The sequence below is a fragment of the Oryx dammah genome, unplaced genomic scaffold (assembly GCF_014754425.2).
Source record: "Oryx dammah isolate SB20612 unplaced genomic scaffold, SCBI_Odam_1.1 HiC_scaffold_18, whole genome shotgun sequence".
In the NCBI taxonomy this organism is placed as follows: Eukaryota; Metazoa; Chordata; class Mammalia; order Artiodactyla; family Bovidae; genus Oryx; species Oryx dammah.
The window spans coordinates 102,201,476-102,223,842 of record NW_024070202.1 but is presented as its reverse complement, the minus strand read 5'-3'; the positions used below and the strand labels follow the sequence as shown (position 1 = coordinate 102,223,842).

At 40.5% G+C, this 22,367-nt stretch overlaps 1 protein-coding gene across 3 annotated transcripts in view; it reads right to left on the bottom strand.

Annotated features, from left to right (window-relative positions):
- TRIM24 (tripartite motif containing 24) overlaps positions 1-21,914 on the bottom strand; it is a 114,426-nt gene extending 92,512 nt beyond the window's left edge. For all 3 annotated transcript variants that reach the window (XM_040259959.1, XM_040259961.1, XM_040259960.1), the window contains exon 1: positions 21,443-21,914. In XM_040259959.1, coding sequence (XP_040115893.1) covers positions 21,443-21,806 — 364 coding nt within the window. In that variant the 5' untranslated portion in view covers positions 21,807-21,914. The remainder of the gene's footprint in view (positions 1-21,442) is intronic.
- Between the last annotated feature and the right edge of the window lie 453 nt (positions 21,915-22,367).

The following is a 22,367-nucleotide window of genomic DNA, read 5'->3' as shown; positions in this document are numbered from 1 at the left end:
TAAATTCAGTTCTACAGTTAGACGTAAGAATTTCCTGCAGAACATCTTCCCTGTTGTTTTTTGGCATAAGATCTTTTGACAGTAATATACAGACTCAACAGCGTAGTACTGGCATAAAAACAGACAAATAGATCAATGCAATAGAACAGAGAGGCCAGAAATAAACCCAGACATACACGGACCACTGACACTTGACAAGGGCAGTGCAGCACAAAAGAACAGCCTTTTCAACAGCAGTGGTGGGAAAATTAAAATATCCATATGTAAGATGAACTTGGGTCTGTGCTTGATACCACATATCAACATTAACTGAAAATAGATCATTGACCTGAATGTCAAACATAAAAGAAACTTCAAGGAGAAAACACTGGTGGTAAGTAACGATTTCTTAGATACCGCACAAAAGAAAATAAGATAAATTGTACTTCATTAAAATAAGGAATCGAGGATCCTTGGGGAAATAACTAAGGCTGATATAGAAAAAGTATGAGACAAATCTAGAAACTCTTTGTTTTGTCATAAAGTTCAAAAATCAACAAGGCTGTGTCAAATAGCAAGAAGTCGACTTGAAGAGGTCTGTACTACCCAAATGGGAACAATATGATTATTAAAATAAAAAAAAAAAGAAAATGGATTCTAACATATTAAATAAAAAATTGGAGAAGCCCCTAATAATGATAAATAAATGAAAAAGGAAAATGTCATTGAAGCAGTAAAATGTCACTAAGTAGTAAATTATCTACCAATAAGCATGGAATGATATTAAAAAACCCACCATTTTGCAGCATCACATCAACAACTGATAAAAGCATGAGTTAGCAGTGCATGTCCATCTAAGGATTGGGGGAACTGAATATTCACAGATCCCCAAACTCATAGGAAGTATTAACTACAAAAGGGAGAAAAAACAAAATCTTTTGGGTGAAGAAAAGCATTCACTACCTTAAACAAGTGAGTAAACTTGTTTGACTAGAACTAATAATAATCAGAAGAGAAACTAAAGGCAAAGGAAAAAAGGAAAGATATAACCATTTGAATGCACAGTTCCAGAGAATAGCAAGGAAAGCCTTCCTCGGTGATCACTGCAAAGAAACAGAGGAAAACAATAGAATGGGAAAGACTAGAGATCTCTTCAAGAAAATTAGAAACCAAGGGAACATTTCATGCAAAGATGGGCCCAATAAAGGACAGAAATGGTATGGACCTAACAGAAGCAGAAGATATTAAGAAGAGGTGACAAGAATACACAGAAGAACTGTACAAAAAAGATCTTCATGACCCAGATAACCACGATGGTGTGATCACGATCACCTAGAGCCAGACATCCTGGGATGTGAAGTCAAGTGGGCCTTAGGAAGCATCACTACAAACAAAGCTACTGGAGGTGATGGAATTCCATTTGAGCTATTTCAAATCCTAAAAGACGGTGCTGTGAGAGTGCCAAATTCAATATGCCAGCAAATTTGGAAAACTCAGCAGTGGCCACAGGACTGGAAAAGGTCAGTTTTCATTCCGATCCCAAAGAAGGCAATGCCAAAGAATGCTCAAACTACCACACCACTGCACTCATCTCACACACTAGTAAAGTAATGCTCAAAATTCTCCAAGCCAGGCTTCAGCAATACGTGAACCATGAACTTCCAGATGTTCAAGTTGGATTTAGAAAAGGCAGAGGAGCCAGAGATCAAATTGCCAACATCTGTTGGATCACAGAAAAAGCAAGAGAATTCCATAAAAACATCTACTTCTGGTTTATTGACTACACCAAAGCCTTACACTATGTGGATCACAACAAACTGTGAAAAATTCTGAGAGATGGGAATACCAGACCACCTGACCTGCCTCCTGAGAAATCTGGATGCAGACCACCTGACCTGCCTCCTGAGAAATCTGGATACAGTTAGAACCAGACATGATGAGAGACTTTATTTTGCGGGGCTCAAAAATCACTGCAGACAGTGACTGCAACCATGAAATTAGAAGACGTTTGCTCCTTGGAAGAAAAGCTATGACCAACCTAGACAGCATATTTAAAAGCAGAGACATTACTTTGCTGACAAAGGTCCATCTAGTCAAAGCTATGGTTTTTCCAGTAGTCATGTATGGATGTGAGAGTTGGACTATAGAGAAAGCTGAGCACCAAAGAATTGATGCTTTTGAACAGTGGTGTTGGAGTAGACGCTTGAGAGTCCCTTGGACTGCAAGGAGATCCAACCAGTCCATCCTAAAGGAGATCAGTCCTGGGTATTCATTGGAAGGACTGATGCTGAAGCTGAAACTCCAGTGCTTTGGAGTCAGAAGAACTGACTCCTTTGAAAAGACCCTGGTGCCAGGAAAGATTGAAGGCAGGAGGAGAAGGGGATGACAGAGGATGAAATGGTTGGATGGCATCACCGACTCAATGGGCATGAGTTTGAGCAAGCTCTAGTAGTTGGTGATGGACAGGGATGCCTGGCGTGCTGCAGTCCACGGGGTTGCAAAGAGTTGGACATGACTGACCAACTGGACTGAACTGATACTAACATGAGAAATAAAGAAAACACAGCAAAATCTGGTATCCTTAGTAAAGGGATGTAAGGACAATACTCGCTAAGTTCTGACATGTAGCCTTTATGCTTGAAAATCAGTTGGTTGGATATAGTCTCTACATTGGCAGGCAGATTTCTTTAACACTGAGTCACCTTGAATATCATTTTTCTCACCTTTTCTTCCTTTGAAAGTCTCAAAATCTTTACAGTCTTCTGGACTCTAATGTTGATGCTGGAGTCCAGTGATAATGTGACACTCTTTGCGTTATAAGTGATGTAGTCTTTTCGTATAGATGTCCAAAATGTTTTCTTTAAAACCCTGGAACATGTTTCAGTGGTGGCTGTAGGTACATGGAAAGCCCTTTCAATATAGATGTTTATCATACTTTCAGTGACATTTTCTTGGAAAGTAATTTTTTTTTCCTGTTCCTTTATTTTAGTACTCTTCAGGTACAGGGAAACCTGGTGTGCTGTGGTCCATGGGGTTGCAAAGAGCTGGATATGACTCAGCGACTGAACAACAATTATAAATGTTCACATATTTATGGGTATGAGAATAGAAGATCTTCTTGTCTTTTTCTCTATGTATTTCTTTGATCTCATTCTCTACTTGTTTGATTTGTTTTCATCTTTTTCTACTCTTTACTTCTTTTATGGTAGTTTCTAGAGTGTCTTGGCTTCCCAGGTGGCTCAGTGGTAAAGAATTCACCTGCCCATGAAGGAGATGCAGGAGATGTGGGTTTGATCCCTGGGTAGGGAAGATCCCCTGGGGAGGAAATGGCAACCCACTCCAGTATTCTTGCCTGGAGAATTCCACGGACAGAGGAGCCTGATGCACTACAGTCCATGGGGTCACAAAGAGTCAGACTCAAAACTGTGGGACTGAGCACGAGGACAAGAGTGTCTATTCAAGAACTTTGTTTTAATTTCTGAAATACTTCTAATTTTATTCCTTAACTCTCAGTTTTTCTTTTCATGACTTCTGTATCACAGTCATCTCATTTCTAAATTTTGTAATTCTGGTTTTTTTAACATAACATTCTGTTTTATTTGTAGAAATAGGTTTCATTATATCTCTACTTTAAGACTAAGGTACAATGCTAACTCCATTTCTTTAGATCTGTTATTCAGAGAGATGTTGTCTTTTTTTCTTATATCTTTGAAAGGTGTAAAACCACAGTAGATTCCATAATTCATATTATGTTGTTTTCCTATATTTATAAGAGAAGTTTCCTATGTATGAGTTGTAAACAGGTTAATCTTTTGTACTGAAGTTATCTCAGGATGTATGCCTTAGGAAAGGGTCTGGTGGAACTTTTACAACCCTGAGGTGTTCTTTTTATCTATTTTTAGCAGCCAACTGAAAAGTATATAATGTTCTGCTCAAATTAACAAAGTGGATACTCTCTCTACCCGCTTCTGATATCTATGTCAAAGGTCTCTGCTCCTTTTCAAAAAACTTTCTTGCTGTAAGCCTCAAGTGGTCTCTATTATCTGCTCAACTCAGTAAAGGAATTTTTTTTCCTTACAAGAACTGTGAGCTCAGGTACAGACTACACTCCATGGCTACATCACATCAGAACCGGTTTCAGTATCACTATAATTTTGATCTTTAGCAGCAAACATGATCTATAATCATAATACATTTTACTGGGAAACACCATCCACTTTGAGGACACACAGAGAAACCTTCTATATTTATGCCTTTTCTTGCCTTCTCTCCTGTTCACAATAAAGAAAATGTTTCTTCTCCTATCTAGTCACCAATGTCTCCACCTATGCCTTGGATCAATCCTACTCTGCCTTCTCAGAGGCCTCACACAGTCACACATCTCCTCTTTTGTATGTTCAGTAGCTCACTTGAGTGGATCCCAAAATAGATCTACAATATGACCCAGCAAACCCACTACTAGTATGTATCTGAAAAGAACAAAAATGCTAATTCAAAAAAGATATATGCACTCCAATGTTCACAGCAGCATTATTTATAACCGCCAAGATACAGAAACAACCTGTGTCCATCAACAGATAACTGGATAAAGACGATGTATGTGTGTACACACACACACACACACAGGAAAAGTACTCAGCCATAAAAAACCAAAATTCTGTCATTTGCACCACCATGGATGGACTTGGAAGGTATTAGGCTAAGTGAAATAAGTCAGAGAAAGACAAGTACTGCATGATATCACTTACCTATGTGGAATCTAAAAAAAAAAAAAACTAGTGCAGAAAACAAAAAAAAAGCAGGTTCACAGATACAAATAACAAACTAGGGTTAACAGTATATGTGTGTTGTGGGGGGGAGGTGTCAATATAAGGATAAGGGGGAGGAGGTACAGACTGCTGGGTGTAAGATAGTATTGCACAACACAGGAACTATAGCCAGTATTTTGTAATAATTGTAAAATGAAGAGTAACCTTTAAATATCATATAAACAATAAACATGCTTAAGTCTTTCCGACTTACAAAAAGAACAAATATTCCTCAATTCCTTTTTTCTTTCCAGGTATTGCCTTAACCCTTTCCTCTCTCACCCAGAAGTAAACTTTTTTCTTTTTACAAACTTGGTAATTTTCCATCTATGTCTGTTTGCCTCCTACTCACTCTAACATGGTTTCCCCTGTTACCTCTCTACCAAAACATACTTTTGCAAGACCTCCATGTTTCTAACCCTAAAATCCTCTTGGCATCTCTTACTAGCCCTTGCAGGAGCTTGCCACTATGAACCACTGCTGCCTTTGTTAATGCTTTCTTTCACTTTGATGATACTATATTTTTCTGGCTTTCTCCTACTTCTGTCTGTCTCCTTTACAGGTTCATCCTTATCTAGTAGACATTCAGTTCAGTCGCTCAATCATTACCAATTCTTTACGACCCCATGGACTGTAGCATGCCAGGCCTCCCTGTCCATCACCAACTACTGGAGTTTACCCAAACTCATGTCCATTGAGTCAGTGATGCCATCCAACCATCTCATCCTCTGTCATCCCCTTCTCCTCCTGCCTTCAGTCTTTCCCAGCATCAGTCTTTTCAAATGAGTCAGGTGACCAAAGTATTGGCCCCCTCGTGGCCAAAGTATTGGAGTTTCAGCTTCAACATCAGTCCTTCCAATGAACATTCTGGACTGATCTCCTTTAGGATGAAATGGTTAGATCTGCTTGCAGTCCAAGGGACTCTCAAGAGTTTTGTCCAACACCACAATTCAAAAGCATCAACTCTTTAGTGCTCAGCTTTCTTTACTGTCCAACTCTCACATCCATAAATGACTACTAGAAAAACCATTGCTTTGACTAGATGGACCTTTTTTGGCAAAGAATGTCTCTGCTTTTTAATATGCTGTCTAGATTGTTCATTGGAGAAGGCACTGGCGACCCACTCCAGTACCCTTGCCTGGAAAATCCCATGGATGGAGGAGCCTGGTAGGCTGCAGTCCATGGGGTTGCAAAGAGTTGGACACGACTGAGCGACTTCACTTTAACTTTCACTTTCATACATTGGAGAAGGAAATGGCAATCCACTCCAGTGTTCTTGCCTGGAGAATCCCAGGGACGGGGGAGCCTGGCGGGCTGCCGTCTGTGGGGTTGCACAGAGGTGGACATGACTGAAGTGACTTAGCAGATTGGTCATAACTTTTCTTCCAAGCAGCAAGCGTCTTTTAATTTCATGTCTTCAGTCACCATCTGCAGTGATTTTGAAGCCCCCCAAAATAAAGTCTGACACTGTTTCCCCATCTATTTGCCATGAAGTGATGGGACTGGATGCCATGATCTTAGTTTTCTGAATGTTGAGCTTTAAGCCAACTTTTTTACTCTCCTTTCACTTTCATCAACAGGCTTTTTATAGTTCTTCACTTTCTGCCATAAGGGCGGTGTCATCTGCATATCTGAGGTTATTGATATTTCTCCCAGCCATCTTGATTCCAGCTTGTGCTTCCTCCAGCCCAGCATTTCTCATGATGTACTCTGCAGAGAAGTTAAATAAGCAGGGTGACAGTATACAGCCTTGACATATTCCTTTTCCTATTTGGAACCAGTCTGTTGTTCCATGTCCAGTTCTAACTGTTGCTTCCTGATCTGCATACAGATTTCTCAAGAGGCAGGTCAGGTGGTCTGGTATTCCCTTCTCTTTCAGAATTTTCCACAGTGTATTGTGATCCACACAGTCAAAGGCTTTGGCATAGTCAAGAAAGCAGAAATAGATGTTTTTCTGGAACTCTCTTGCTTTTTCCATGATCCAGCAGATGTTGGCAATTTGATCTCTTGTTCCTCTGACTCTTCTAAAACCAGCTTGAACATCAGGAAGTTCATGGTTCACGTATTGCTGAAGCCTGGCTTGGAGAATTTTGAGCATTACTTTACTAGCGTGTGAGATGAGTACAATGGTGCGGTAGTTTGAGCATTCTTTGGCATTGCCTTTCTTTGGGATTAGGATGAAAGCTGACCTTTTCCAGTCCTGTGGCCACTGCTGAGTTTTCCAAATTTGCTGACATATTGAGTGCAGCATTTTCACAGCATCATCTTTCAGGATTTGAAACAGCTCAACTGGAATTCCATAACCTCCACTAGCTTTGTTCATAGTGATGCTTTCCTAAGGCCCACCTGAGTTCACATTCCAGGGTGTCTGGCTCTAGGTGAGTGATCACACCATCGTGATTATCTGGGTCATGAAGATCTTTTTTGTACAGTTCTTCTGTGTATTTTTGCCACCTCTTCTTAATATCTTCTGCTTCTGTTAGGTCCATACCATCTCTGTCCTTTATCGGGCCCATCTTTGCAGGAAATATTCCCTTGGTAATTGTAATTTTCTTGAAGAGATCTCTAGTCTTTCCCATTCTATTGTTTTCCTCTATTTCTTTGCAGTGATCCCTGAGGAAGGCTTTCTTCTCCTTGCTATTCTTTGGAACTCTGCATTCAAATGGGTGTATCTTTCCTTTTCCCTTCTTGTCTTTTCACAGCTATTTGTAAGACCTCCTCAGACAGCCATTTTGATTTCTTGCATTTCTTTTTCTTGGGGATGGTCTTGATCCCTGTCTCCTGTACAATGTCATGAACCTCTGTCCATAGTTCTTCAGGCACTCTATCAGATCTAGTCCCTTAAATCTATTTCTCATTTCAACTGTATAATCATAAGGGATTTGATTTAGGTCATACATGAATGGTCCAGTGGTTGTCCCTACTTTCTTCAATTTAAATCTGAATTTGGCAATAAAGAGTTCATCATCTGAGCCAGATATTGGAGTGGATAGCCTTTCCTTCTCCAGGGGATCTTCCCAACCCAGGGATGGAACCCAGGTCTCCTGCATTGCAGGCAGATTCTTTACCAGTTGAGCCACAAGGGAAGCCCAGTAGTCGTTAGACATAAGAATTCCGAAAGGCTTGTCCTAGGTGTATTCCACACTTTATTTTCTAAGAGCAGAAGAAGAAACAGAAGACAGCAAGAAGATCAAATAGGAAGGGTCAGGGAAGTGGGAGGAGAACTTGAACAACAGGACCAGTCTAGAAGTTTGATGAGGAGAGGAAGAAATATAAATCAACATACATCAGTACAGAGGCAGACACTAAAAATATCAAGTGCTTTAGGCTCTCTTCCTGGCTAAGCTTAGTGTTGAGGATATATAGTTAAGGGATCCCAGGGAGCCTATCTATCCAATATCAAAATAAATATTCTGGTAATTATGACTCCTATTTAAGAATTTCTATTAAGAACTCCTATTAAGAATTAAATATTAAATAATGCTATGTAAGAACTTCTTTTAAATTTTGTTGTACCATAATATGAATACCTATGAACTATTTTTATCAAAGGAAATCAAAACAAAGTTCTTTGAGGAATAGGATTGTTTTTAACTTTAAAGAGAATGTGAAAAATGTCTTTAAAGACTAGATAAACATGCAAAAACATTGAGATAATTCAGCTGATAGTCATGTTCATGCATTGTTTTAAACACAAATGTTTGAATAAGCACCCTACATATTTATTATGTATATATGCTAAAAGCGACTATACCTTGTACATAATAAATCACAAAAATATAAGATATTTTTAAAGAATGAGATACTCTTAAATGTATTGCTAATCATGGAAGCTTCATACTGTTATGAAGCTTGGCTAATACCATTAGCTTGGCTAATGGTCCAAGATGTAATATACACTTAAGGTGTAGTTCATCATTAAAATAGTAAATGTCAATTTCAAAGAATCTTTTTATTAATTTTCAAACTTTCAGGTCCCCTTCTTGTTAGACCTAGATAGTCACTGCTGTTAACTTCCTAATAAGACTGATGAAGAACCTAAATATGTGTCAGTTCGGCTATTCTAATGTTATACTTGCAAAATTAGTATTATCTTTAAGATAGCTAAAAATGATATTTCAAACAATTTAAGCATGGTGGGAAAACTCACAATGCCATCAACTCCATACACCTGATAAAATTAAACACAAAGTAAGGCAGCAACCAGGCAGTAACAGTTATAGCTTTCTACACAACATGAATCTCCTCACCAGCTAACTCACCACTGATTGCATATTCAGGTGTCAAGAACAAGTATCTATCCCTCTACAAAACATTGAAGACATCATCAAATATGAGCAGTCATGATTTCTCAGAGCTCAGCTTTCTGTCACTGGGGAAGCAGCAAGTCAACAGTACCCAATCTTGATTATAGATTTAACTGGAACTATCTCTATAATTTTAATTGGAATTGGGGATCACTTTATTTTAAAAAGAATTTATCATTTTTTAATTGAATGAAGTATAGTTGATTTACAACGTTGTGTTAGTTTCAGGAATACACCAAAGTATTCAGTGTTATATATGAAAGTGTTAGTTGTTCAGTCATGTCCAACTCTTTGTGACCCCATTGACTGGAGCCTGCTAGATTCCTCTGTCCATGGGATTTCCCAGACAATACTGGAGTGTATATATATAAAATATATATTCTTTTTCAGATTCCTTTCCATTATCATCATTATAAGAAATTAAGAATAGTTCCTTGCTCTATACCATAAAACCTTGTTTTTTATCTATTTTAGAAATAGTAGTGTGTATCCGTTAAATCCCAAACTTACCCCTCTGCCCCCCACCATTCTCCCTCTTTGGTAATGGTAAGTTTGTTCTAGATCTGTGAACCTATTTCTGTTTTATAAATAAGTTCATCTATCATTTTTTTAAGATTACACATAAAAATTATATATGGCATTTGTCTTTCTCTGACTGACTGACTTTGTATGATAACCTTAAGGTCCATCCATGTTGCTACAAATGACATTATTTCATTCTTTTTCTGTGGCTGAGTAACAAGCTGGAAAAGATTGAAGGCGGGAGGAGAAGGGGACGACAGAGAATGAAATGGTTGGATGCCATCACTGACTTGATGGACATGAGTTTGAGTAAGTTCCGGGAGTTGGTGGTGGACAGGGAAGTCTGGCATGCTGCAGTCCATGGGGTCACAGAGAGTTGGACATGACTGAGTGACTGAACTGAACAATATTCCATTCCATTCACATCTTCTTTATCCAGTAGTCCTCTGTCAACGGACACTTAGGTTGCTCCCATGTCTTGGCTAATGTAAACAGTGCTGCTATGAACACTGGAGTGCATGTATCTTTTCAAATTACAGAGTTTTCACCTTTTCCAAATATAGGCCCAGGAGTGGAATTGTAGGATTATATGGTATTTCTATTTTTAGTTTAAGGAACCTCCATACTCTTCTCCACAGTGGCTACACCAATTTACATTCTCCCCACCAGAGTAAGCGGGTTCCCTTTTCACTATATCCTCTCCAGCATTTATTATTTGTAGACTCTTTCACAATGGCCATTCAGCATGAAGTGATACCTCATTGTGATTGTTATTTGCATTTCTCTGATATTTAGCCATGTTGAGCATCTTTCCATGTACCTGTTGGCCATCTGGATGTCTTCTTTGGAGAAATGTCTTTAGGTCTTCTGCCCATTTTTGATTTGACTTTAAAATTTTTTTTATTGAGCTATATGAGCTGCTTATGTATTCTAGAAATTAATCCCTTGTCAGTCACATTGTTTGCAAATATTTTACCCCATTCCTTGGGTTACTAGTTTCCTTGTTTATGGTTTCCTTTACTATGCAAAAGATTTTAAGTTTAATTAGGTCCCATTTGCTTATTTTTGTTTTATTCCCATTACTCTAGAAGACAGATCCAAAAAATACTGCTATGACATGTCAAAGAGTATTCTTCCTAATGTTTTCCTCTAGGAGGTTTATAGTATCCAGCCTTATATGTAGGTCTTCAATCCATTTTGTGTTTATTTTTGTATATGGAGTTAGAGAATGTTCTAATTTGATTCATTTACATGTAGCTGTTTTTTCCAGCATTACCTATTGAGGAGACTTCTTCTCCACTGTATATTCTTGCCTCATTTGTCAAAGATGAATTGATCATAGAATCACTTTTTATGGCTATGGCGCATGGACTCTGGAGACCACGGGACTTTGAGAGGCATCCATATGGAACTTCCCTAGGAATGGAGATTAGAGGGTTGTACACCAGGATCCTGGTAATGGCCTACCATGACATTCAATCTTTGACAGTTAAAGTCCATAAACTTATCCGAGCACATGTAAATTGTGTTATAATTTGCAGGAGAAAAAAAACACAATAGGGTCTGCAGTAGAGAAATCTCATCACCTCTAAGGCAGCTGTGTAGTTTTGTTTTTGTCTTTTGCTTTTATGAAAGATTCCCAGGTCTCAATCTAAATCTCAATCTTCCAGGGCTCTGCTGCTGCTGCTAAGTTGCTTCAGTCGTGTCCGACTCTGTGCAACCCCACAGACGGAAGCCACCAGGCTCTAAGCACAAATAAATTTGGTGGGTAGGAAAGGGAAGATTCAGATACAGCACCAGGGATTGCCTAATTTAAAAGGGCAAATGACGATTATAGACATACCACTTGATAAGCCATGTATTCCCCAGGTGCTACATATGCCAATAAAAGCCTTATTGCTAACTCACACAAAGGTACCTTTTGGGCTTGCAGCAACCCTGACTTCTCTTCAGGATACAGTATGTGCAACGCAGGCAAGTGGCATGCTTATTCATGACACCACAGCAATCTATACAACCAAGTACTTCCAAATTTAATTTATGCAAATAAGTTCTAATGTTTTCCGTCTCCTCAGTAGGTATTTTATTTCATAATATGGCACACATTACATTTTAGAGACTACTGGTCTAGTATATACTTGAAAATATACAATTAAAATTTGAGAAAGGGATCAAGGTTATAGGAAGATACAAGAGACGTGTGCATCTACGTGACAGTTTAAACTGGTGCAGTCTCCTAATTAAAGGGAAAAGTCTGGAGATCTAAGGACCAAAGTTTGCTGATTACCACATTTGAGTAGAGAGGGAAAAAAGCAACGTGATTAAAAAATGGTCTTCTGACAACCATTTTCAATCAGGACAGAGTAACTAATAGCAGGACAAGCTTGTCTGACATGAACAACTATATGTAACTGGGAAGAATACATATGAAGTTAACTGTTTTCTGGCACTGAACAACAGAAATGGATGCCAGTGATCCTTGAAAAAGGGAAAACTCAAGAAGTGAGCCCCTATAATATCTTGATTCTCTACCTGGGACCTATATTCTGGCTGTGGTGCAGGGAACTAGAGCCTAAGCAGGACACAGATTAGAATCCAGAGGAAAATTTGGGTGGTGAAATAGGTAAGCACTCGAGAGAAGGGAACGGCACAGAGGAAGGGTACCGGCAGTCTATGAAGGGTTCCTCTGACTCCTCGGCTGAAGGCTGCCATGCATGTGCAGGGTGAGACTTACAGAAGCTTACCAAAGAGCAGCTGCTAAGGGACTGAGAGAGGAGGCCCACAGGGAAGAAAAAGAAAATGAATAAAACGATGGCATTCTTAAACCAGATCATAATAATAATAACTTAAAATGTAAATACATTAAACAATTAAAAGTAAAATTTTACAACTTGGATTAAAAGCAAGACACAATCATACACTACCTATAAGAGATAGAATATAAAGGTTAAAAGTAAAAGGATGAAAAAAATACACAATTTAAACACAAAGATAAGAAAATGGATAGCTATAATAAAATAACAGGAGTACATCAAGGCTGCATATTGTCACCTTGCTTATTTAACTTCTATGCAGACTACATCATGTGAAATGCTGGACTGGATGAAGCACAAGATGGAATCAAGATTGCTGGGAGAAATATCAATAACCTCAGATATGCAGATGACACCACCCTTATGGCAGAAAGTGAAGAAGAACTAAAGAGCCTCTTGATGAAGTTGAAAGAGGAGAGTAAAAAGTTGGCTTAAAGCTCAACATTCAGAAAACTAAGATCATGGCATCTGGTCCCATCACTTCATGGCAAACAGATGGGGAAATAGTGGAAACAGTGACAGACTATTTTCTTGGACTCCAAAATCACTGCAGATGGTGACGACAGTCATGAAATTAAAAGAATGCTTGCTCCTTGGAAGAAAAGCTATGACAAACCTAGACAGCATATTAAAAAGCAGAGACATCACTTTGCTGACAAAGGTCCATTTAGTCAAAGCTATGGTTTTTCCAGTATTCATGTATGGATGTGAGAGTTGGACTGTGAAGAAGGCTGAGCGCCGAAGAATTGACGCTTTTGAACTGTGGTATTGGAGAAGACTCTTGAGAATCCCATGGACTGCAAAGAGGTCAAACTAGTCAATGCTAAGGGAAATCAACCCTGAATTTTAACTGGAAGGATGACTGATGCTGAAGCTCCTGTACTTTGGCCACCTGAAATGAAGAACCGACTCATTAGAAAAGGCTCTGATGCTGGGAAAGATTGAAGGCAAGAGGAGAAAGGGATGACAGAAGATGAGATGGTTGGATGGCATCACCAACTTGATGGACATGACTTTGAGAAAGTTCTGGGAGATGGGAAAGGACAAGGAAGCCTGGTGTGTGCAGTCCGTGCAGTCGCAAAGAATAAGACACCTCTGAGCAACTGAACAACAACAGGCATTGTGAAATAGTATGAAAGATAAAGAAGAACATTTCGTATTGTTAGGGCAGGCAATCCATCAGTAAGACAAAGCTTCAAAATACCTGTAACAGAAACTAACTAGCAAAAAGGAATTAAGTGATAAATCAGCAATCATGATTGAAGATTTTAACACTTATTTCCGTAACTGACAGAACAAGCAGAAAAACAAAAACATAAACCTGACAAAAAACAATAAAAATATAACATATTTTTACACTATCAACCAACTTGACCTAACAAACATTTACAGAACACTACTCCCAGCAACAGAATTTAAATTCAAGTACACATTCATCAAAACAAATGATACGCTAGGACATAAAATGTCTCAGTTCAGTTCAGTCGCTCAATCATACCCGACTCTTTGCGACCCCATAAATCACAGCACACCAGGCCTCCCTATCCATCACCAACTCCGGGAGTTCACCCAAACTCATGTCCAACAAGTTGGTGATGCCATCCAGCCATCTCATCCTCTGTCGTCCCCTTCTCCTCCTGCCCCCAATCCCTCCAATGAGTCAACTCTTCGCATGAAGTGTCCAAAGTACTGGAGTTTCAGCTTTAGCATCATTCCTTCCAATGAACACTCAGGACTGATCTTTATATGGACTGGCTGGATCTCCAAGGGACTCTCAAGAGTCTTCTCCAACACCACAGTTCAAAAGCATCAATTCAGCACTCAGCTTTCTTCACAGTCCAACTCTCACATACATACAGGACCACTGGAAAAACCATAGCCTTGACGAGATGTACCTTTGTTGGCAAAGTAATGTCTCTGCTTTTGAATATGCTATCTAGGTTGGTCATAACTTTCCTTCCAAGGAGTAAGCATCTTTTAATTTCATGGCTGCAATCACCATCTTCAGTGATTTTGGAGCCCCTCAAAATAAAGTCTGTTTCCCTATCTATCTCCCATGAAGTGATGGGACCAGATGCCATGATCTTCGTTTTCTGAATGTTGAGCTTTAAGCCAACTTCTTCACCCTCCTCTTTCACTTTCATCAAGAGGCTTTTTAGTTCCTCTTCACTTTCTGCCATAAGGGTGGTGTCATCTGCATATCTGAGATTATTGATATTTCTCCTGGCAATCTTGATTCCAGCTTGTGCTTCTTCCAGCTCAGCTTTTCTCATGATGTACTCTGCATAGAAGTTAAATAAGCAGCATCACAATATATAGCCTTGATGTACTCCTTTTCCTATTTGGAACCAGTCTGTTGTTCAATATCCAGTTCTGTTGCTTCCTGACCTACATATAAGTTTCTCAAAAGGCAGGTCAGGTGGTCTGATATTTCTATCTCTTTCAGAATTTTCCACAGTTTATTGTGATCCATACAGTCAAAGGCTTTGGCATAGTCAATAAAGCAGAAGTAGATGCTTTTCTGGAACTCTCTTCCTTTTTCCATGATCCAGCAGATGTTGGCAATTTGATCTCTGGTTCCTCTGCCTTTTCTAAAACCAGCTTGAACATCTGGAAGTTCATGGTTCACGTACTGCTGAAGCCTGGCTTGCAGAATTTTGAGCATTACTTTACTACCATGTGAGATGAGTGCAATTGTGCGGTAGTTTGAGCATTCTTTGGCATTGCCTTTCTTTGGGATTAGAATGAAAGCTGACCTTTTCCAGTCCTGTGGCCACTGCTGAGTTTTCCATATTTGCTGGCATATTGAGTGCAGCACTTTCACAGCATCATCTTTCAGGATTTGAAATAGCTCAACTGGAATTCCATCACCTCCACTAGCTTTGTTCCTAGCGATGCTTTCCAAGGCCCACCTGAGTTCACATTCCAGGATGTCTGGCTCTAGGTGAGTGATCACAGCATTGTGATTATCTGGGTCATGAAGATCTTTTTTGTACAGTTCTTCTGTTAGGTCCATACCATTTCTGTCCTTTATTGAGCCCATCTTTGCATCAAATGTTCCCTTGGTATCTCTACTTTTCTTGAAGAGATCTCTATTCTTTCCATTCTGTTGTTTTCCTCTATTTCTTTGCATTGATCACTGAGGAAGGCTTTCTCTTCTCTCCTTGCTATTCTTTGGAACTCTGCATTCAGATGCTTATATCTTTCCTTTTCTCCTTTAGTTTTTGCTTCTCTTCTTTTCACAGCTATTTGTAAGGCCTCCTCAGACAGCCATTTTGCTTTTATGCATTTCTTTTCCATGGGGATGGTCTTGATCCCTGTCTGCTATACAATGTCATGAACCTCCATCCATAGTTCATCAGGCACTCTATCAGATCTAGTCCCTTAAATCTATTTCTCACTTCCACTGTATAATCATAAGGAATTTCATTTAGGTCATACCTGAATGGTCTAGTGGTTTTCCGCACTTTCTTCAATTTAAGTCTGAATTTGGCAAAAGGAGTTCATGATCTGAGCCACAGTCAGCTCCCGGTCTTGTTTTTGCTGACTGTAAACTTCAAAAGATTTAAATCCTACAGAGCATTTTTTTTTTTTCACTCTAATAAGCTTTCTAGAAAGTTCCCCATACGTCTACAAATTTAACACACTCCTAGGCAACCCATTGGTCAAAAGCTGAAACATCACCCTGCTCTTGAAGAATGTTATGAACAAACTCATGCCAATAAATGTACCAATTAGCAGAATAATATACTTTTATTCACACAATTTACTGAAATGGATTCAAGAAGAAATAGAAAAAATCTGATAGCCGTATTTCTATTAAAGACACTGAATTCCTAATCAAAATCCTCCCCATAAAGAAAACTCCAAGCCCATGTAGATTCACCAGTGAATTCTGTCAAATATTTAAGGAGGCATTAACAGTAATACATAAACTCTTTCAGAAAACAGAGATGGAGGGAACACCTTATACCATATTTTGAGGTATTACCTTGATGCCAAAATTAGGTAAGAACAGAAGATAACCATATCACCAATGTTCCTCATGAATATAAGAAAAAAAAATCCTTAAAGTATTAGCAAATCAAATCTAGAAATGAACAGAAAGGACAACACACTGTGACCAAGAATTCAAGACTGGGTTAACATATGAAAATCAATGTAAGTCACCACAGTCACAGGAAAAAAAAAAAGTCCACCACATAACCATTTTAATAAATATAGAAAATGCATTTGAGCAAATTCATCATTCATTCATGGTAAAAACCCTCAAGACATTTGAAATAGAAGGAAACCTGTTAATTTTTTTTAATAATGGGCAATTATAAAAAACAAAGAAGCTAACATATTAATGGTGAGCAACTTAATTTTTTATTTTTTAAATTGGAGGATAATTGCTTTACAATGTTGTGTTAGTTTCTGCCATACAATAATGTGAATCAGCCATAAGTATATATATGCACACTCCCTCTTGAACCTCCATTCCACTTCGCTAGATTGTCAAAGAGCATGGGGTTGAGCTCCCTGTGTTATACAGCAACTTCCCACTAGCTGTTTTATGCACGGTATGGCAACCCACTCCAGTACTCTTGCCTGGAAAATCCCATGGATGGAGGAGCCTGGTAGGCTGCAGTCCATGGGGTCATGAAGAGTCGGACACGACTGAGGGACTTCACTTTCACTTTTCACTTTTATGCATTGGAGAAGGAAATGGCAGCCCACTCCAGTGTTCTTGCCTTGAGAATCCCGGGGGTGGTGGAGCCTGGTGGGCCGACGTCTATGGGGTCGCACAGGGTCAGACACGACTCAAGCAGCTTAGCAGTATGTATGTTTCAATGCTACTGTGTATGTTTCAATTCATCCCACCCTCTCCATCCCCCGCTGTGACAGTGCCTCATTTAATGTTTTATCCCTAAGATGAGGAATAAGAAAAAGAATATCATCTCTCATTTAATATTGAAATTAACTAAACTTCTCTTCAATAATGTACTGAAAGTCCTAGCTAGTGTGAGAGAAGAAAATGTCATGAATTATAAAAAAATGAAAAGAAATAATTAAAACCACCTGCAACCAACATGATAGTCTATGTTGAAATTCCTAAGGAATCTATAAAAAACTACTAGATTTAATTGAATTTAGCAAGAGAATGGGATACAATAAACACACAAAAGTCAACTGTATTTCAAAGTGTAAGCAACAACTGGAAATGAAAAATTTTAAATACCACTTTCAATATTGTTAAAGAACATTATGATAAAATATTTCAGAGCAAACTTTACAAAAGAAATCAGCTCCCAGAATTGATGGTTAAGTGTTACAGACTGCCAGTTAATAAAGAGAACTGATGGACTCATATTTTACTCTCCCTTTGACAACTAAAGTGACCCCTTTCAAAAGTGTGCTCAGTCTTCTTTAAAAATAGCTCTTAGAGCTTGCTACTCTTTGGCTGAACAGTACATCCACACTATAAAATATTGTATAACATTGTAACATTTCACAACATTATAACATTTAAGATCAGTTTGTCTCCTGACTTCATGTACCATAATGTATCTAAAGAAAACATTTTCCAAGCTCTTCCCCCTTTCCTGGACATTACTGCATACTAAGAAAATAAAAGTCTTGTGGTCACTCATTTTCTAACTGGTAGCCATACAAAATTTAAACAATGTTCTCAATATGGGCTTGGTGTGGAAACATGAAATGTGTCTTAGCATTTACAAAAACTGTATCTTTGTTGTTACAAATTTGCTTTGTTTCTTCCTTACAACAATCAAACCATTATGTCCATTTTTGTAAAAAAAAAAAAAAAAAAATGTTAGAAAACACTTTCTATAAAGTTCATTTAGGATAACAAAGGGAGCACCAAAAAGCACTTAACAGAAAGGCAAACTAGGTTTGACGGTGTTGAGAACACTATACTTTTGAATTTGGTCTTCATTTTCTAACGAATCCTCTTTGAGCAACTGTACTTTGGAATACAGCTTGAACTAAAAAAAAAACAAAAAAAACAAAAAAAACAAAACCCACCACACACAAAAACAAAATAAAACCCAACCACTAGGATTTATGATTATCTAGAACTCTGAAGTAAAGCTATGACATACTGAGCTCTCTTGAGTGAGAGGTCTAGAAAACTATTTGCAACAAGCATACCAGGTGATTCTAGTAAAGTGAAAATTTGAAAACCCCTATCTAAATCTACGCTTTCTTTATAGTCTAACTCTCACATCCATACATGACTACTGGAAAAACCACAGCTTTGCCTAGATCTAAATCTGAGTATGAACTGCAACACATGTGGCCTCAACAAAACTAGTTTTGTTTGGCCTACAGAAAGGGTCCACACTGAGTACGTATTAATTACTTGCCAATATCTAATACTAGAGAAATGTTACATTCCTCCAGACCTCAGACTTCTCATTAAAAATGAAAGATCCTCCAACCCTGGCACTGCTCTATCACGAGACAACCTGCTAGAGCTAAGTAGAGTTTGCTCCCTTCCCTTCTCTCCCACCATTCCCTATTATTATACCCAAGCATTCTAGTTCCCCATCTGTTACTTGCTTAGCTCCTGACAGGACTGTAGTTTGACCTTTGATGCCTGTCCCCACAAGTTCATTAGGAGAACAACAGAGATAATGAAACTTATTTGCAGTTGATCCTTGAACAAGCTGGAGGTTAGGGGTGTTGACACTTGGGCAGTTGAAAATTCGAATATAACTTACTGTTGACCTTCCCCATCCCAGTTCTGCATCCTTGGATTCAACCCATGACAAATCATGTACTACTCTAGTACTGACTGTTGGAAAAAAAAAAATCTGTGGATTAGTGCACCCTTGCAGTTCAAACTGTGCTGCTTAAGGGTTAACTGTGGTTCTGAAATAAACTGTCTATTAACTTTTGTTACAGCTAGTATTAGAATAAGTCTGCAAGGAGAGAGGAAGGGAGAAAATATTCAAGATATTAAGACTCAACATAGTATTTTTAATTTATTGAAGATAATCCTAACTTTCTTTAGAGATATATGCGGAAGTATCGTTGGTAAAAGACATCTTCCTCAGTATAAAAAAAACGAAAACATTACCTTCCAATTTAAAAGCTTTCCTGAACTCTGGCTTACAACACAAACACAAAGATAAAAAATATCTGGAGACTGCAACAGTTTGAGAACTTTATAATTGCAAACTTGCCTCAGAATTGAGGATCAGAGCTTTTATTACTCATGTTCTCATTCATTCAGATCTAAATGTCATGCCCTGGAACACAATACATCTTTAATTCTAGAATTATGCAGAATTCAGATCTTAATTGGCTAATGGCTGTTTTAAACATTTAAAATATAAATAAAAGAAACCCTTAAATGTGTCTAAAAATTAAGAACGAAAATTTAAGTTTCACCTGTACTAACTTTCCAACAGGTGGGCCATGTCAAGAGCAAATTAGGGTGAAGGATCTGAGATTTTTACCCTACTTGCAAACTAACAAAGTATTAGCTTACCATGGAAGCTGGGAGAAGGCATGAGACTGGTGAATCGGAGACAAAGGGCAATTTATTATTACTTCCAGTAATAACATAAGCAAAAGCATCAACACTTTAGCACTGGTTCCCAGAGCCCCAGTTCTCACCTGGCAAGGTGAAGAGGGTCAGTTGACACTTGCTTAAGCAACGCAAGCAATGGGCTGTGTTGCAGGAGAGGAAGCCCAAGTTTAGGGAACCCTAATCTTTTATGATGGGCAATAAGCATGTCTTCTACCCCAGGAGACACTGATCTGTTACTATTGTACCATATGCATGGTTCCTCTTTGCTCTGATGGTAGACACTGTCTCTACCATCCAAGGCTTTTCCTTATACAAACATCCTTTAAAAACAGAAACAAAGGGCAGGCAGGCAGTACCTCCCCTGGTAAGCTCTGCAGAAACAGCCAGACCCATGGAAAACTGTCTCTCAACTAGACACTGTTCCTAACATATAAATAAATCAAGAGTCTAACACGGCAACCTATTTAAAAGCATCAATTTCATGTGTTCTTTGACCTCGCTCAACTATTTAATTAGCAATTTTTCTCTACCTACATCAACTAGTCCCTTTTAAAAAGGCAGTATATGTAAAACCGAATTATTTCCGGTTACTTTGTCTTTTTTAAAGAGAGTTGCTCAAATATTCACCATGTAAACGTTTAAAACCTCAATTATTCTACCACAAACAATTTACTGTGCTTACTTCAACTCTGTGTTTCAAAACCTGTTAACATTAGCAATGGGACCTACCTGTCAAAAGTCTCATTATACGGTAACAAACACCACAAAGAGAACAGTAACTTCAACATTTCCAGCTGCTGTCCACAAAATTCAAGAAAATGCTGCACCCCAAATCACTTTTTTCTATTTGTCTTTACCATTTACCGCCTCAAAACAAAATCTCCCAAAGAGAAGCACCACAAAACACCGTCTCTTAGTTCCTTTGTCCCCATCGGACAGAACTGATTAAGGTAAATAACCCAAAACATGCAAGACAAAACAAAAAACAGAATCCGATATGTAACCAAAGAAAAGTCCCCACCACCTCATTTTCATCCCTCCCTTCCCCTCGCCAGCTCAAATAACGTGGGTACAGACGAGATGATTAGTATCACCTGGACAAAGCTGCGGGGAGGCAGAGGGTAGCGGTTAACTAGATGCAGCCGGCAAAGGGCCGGAGATAGACAACAGCGCACTCCAACAGAGGTTTTCAAAAGTACGGGTTGCACGGGCCACGCAGCCCGGAGGAGGAGGCTGGGGGCCGGGCGGGTGGGAGCAGCAGCTCGGCCAAGTCCACAGCGCCGGGGGAAGTTGCTCGCGGGGCGCGCGGACGCCGCAGAGCGCGAGAGCCCTGCATGTCACCGCAGCCAGCACAGACCCTCCTCGCCCCTCCCCCGCCGAGCACCCCGGGCGGCGGCGACGTGACAGCGGGTCGCCGCGCCGCCCCGGGGCGCCGGCCTCCTCACCCCACCCCACCCTCCCGCCTCTCACCTTGGGTAGCGAACGGCGAGGAGCCGCTGACCGGCGAGCCGGGGGCGGGGACGGGCGGCGGGGTTTCGGCGGAGCCCAGCATGGGCGCGGGCAGCATGAGGTAGCGCTGGGGCGCGGGCAGGCAGCGCTGGCAGAAGGAGTGCAGGCAAGGCAGCAGCTTGGGCGCCCGGCTCTGGATGTTCTGGTGGCACACGGCGCAAGTGTCCAACAGGTTGAGCCGGGCCGCCTCGCCTCCGCGCTCCGAGTCAGGGCCCTGGCGACTCTCGGCCTCGTTCTCCCCACTCGGCGCCGCCGAGGGCCCCCCGGCGGCCGCCGCCGAAGCGGCCGCGGCCGCCGCCGCCGCCTTCTCCACAGCCACCTCCATTGTCCTGCCGCCGCCGGGGAAGGGGGAGCGCGTTCTCTGCCCGCCGCCGCCCGCGATAGACCTCCTTTTCCTCCTCCTCCTAGGCCGCTCCGGTGACCCGCAGGAGAGGGAGGGACGGACGCTCGGGCCGAGGAAGCCTCCTCAGGCCCCGGGGATCCGCCTCCCGGGTGGCGCGGCCGGAAGAAGAGGATCTGTCAGCGGGGACTGCTCTTCGCATCGGGGAGGCTGCGCCCGGTTCGTTTCGCCAACCGCCGCGGCGCTCGTCAAATCCGCCCAGCCCGCCCTCGCCTCCCTGCCTTTCTCTGGGGCCCGCGAGCCCCACCTCAGGCCACGCCCCCGCCACCGCCCTCCCTCTCCCAGCAACCGAAGCGAAGGCAGGGAGCGAGCCGTCCTATCCAGTCGCGTCCGATCGGCGGGCGGGGCCTGCCGAAGCCCGCGAGGCTCAGACAGCCGCGGCGGGAGGCTGGGAGGTGGGAGGGCGCTTGCTCAGCCCCGCCCCCCGAGCTCCGGGAACCACGGCCTCTGATTGGTCCTTTGTGTGTGTTTAGCTCCCCTAAAAAG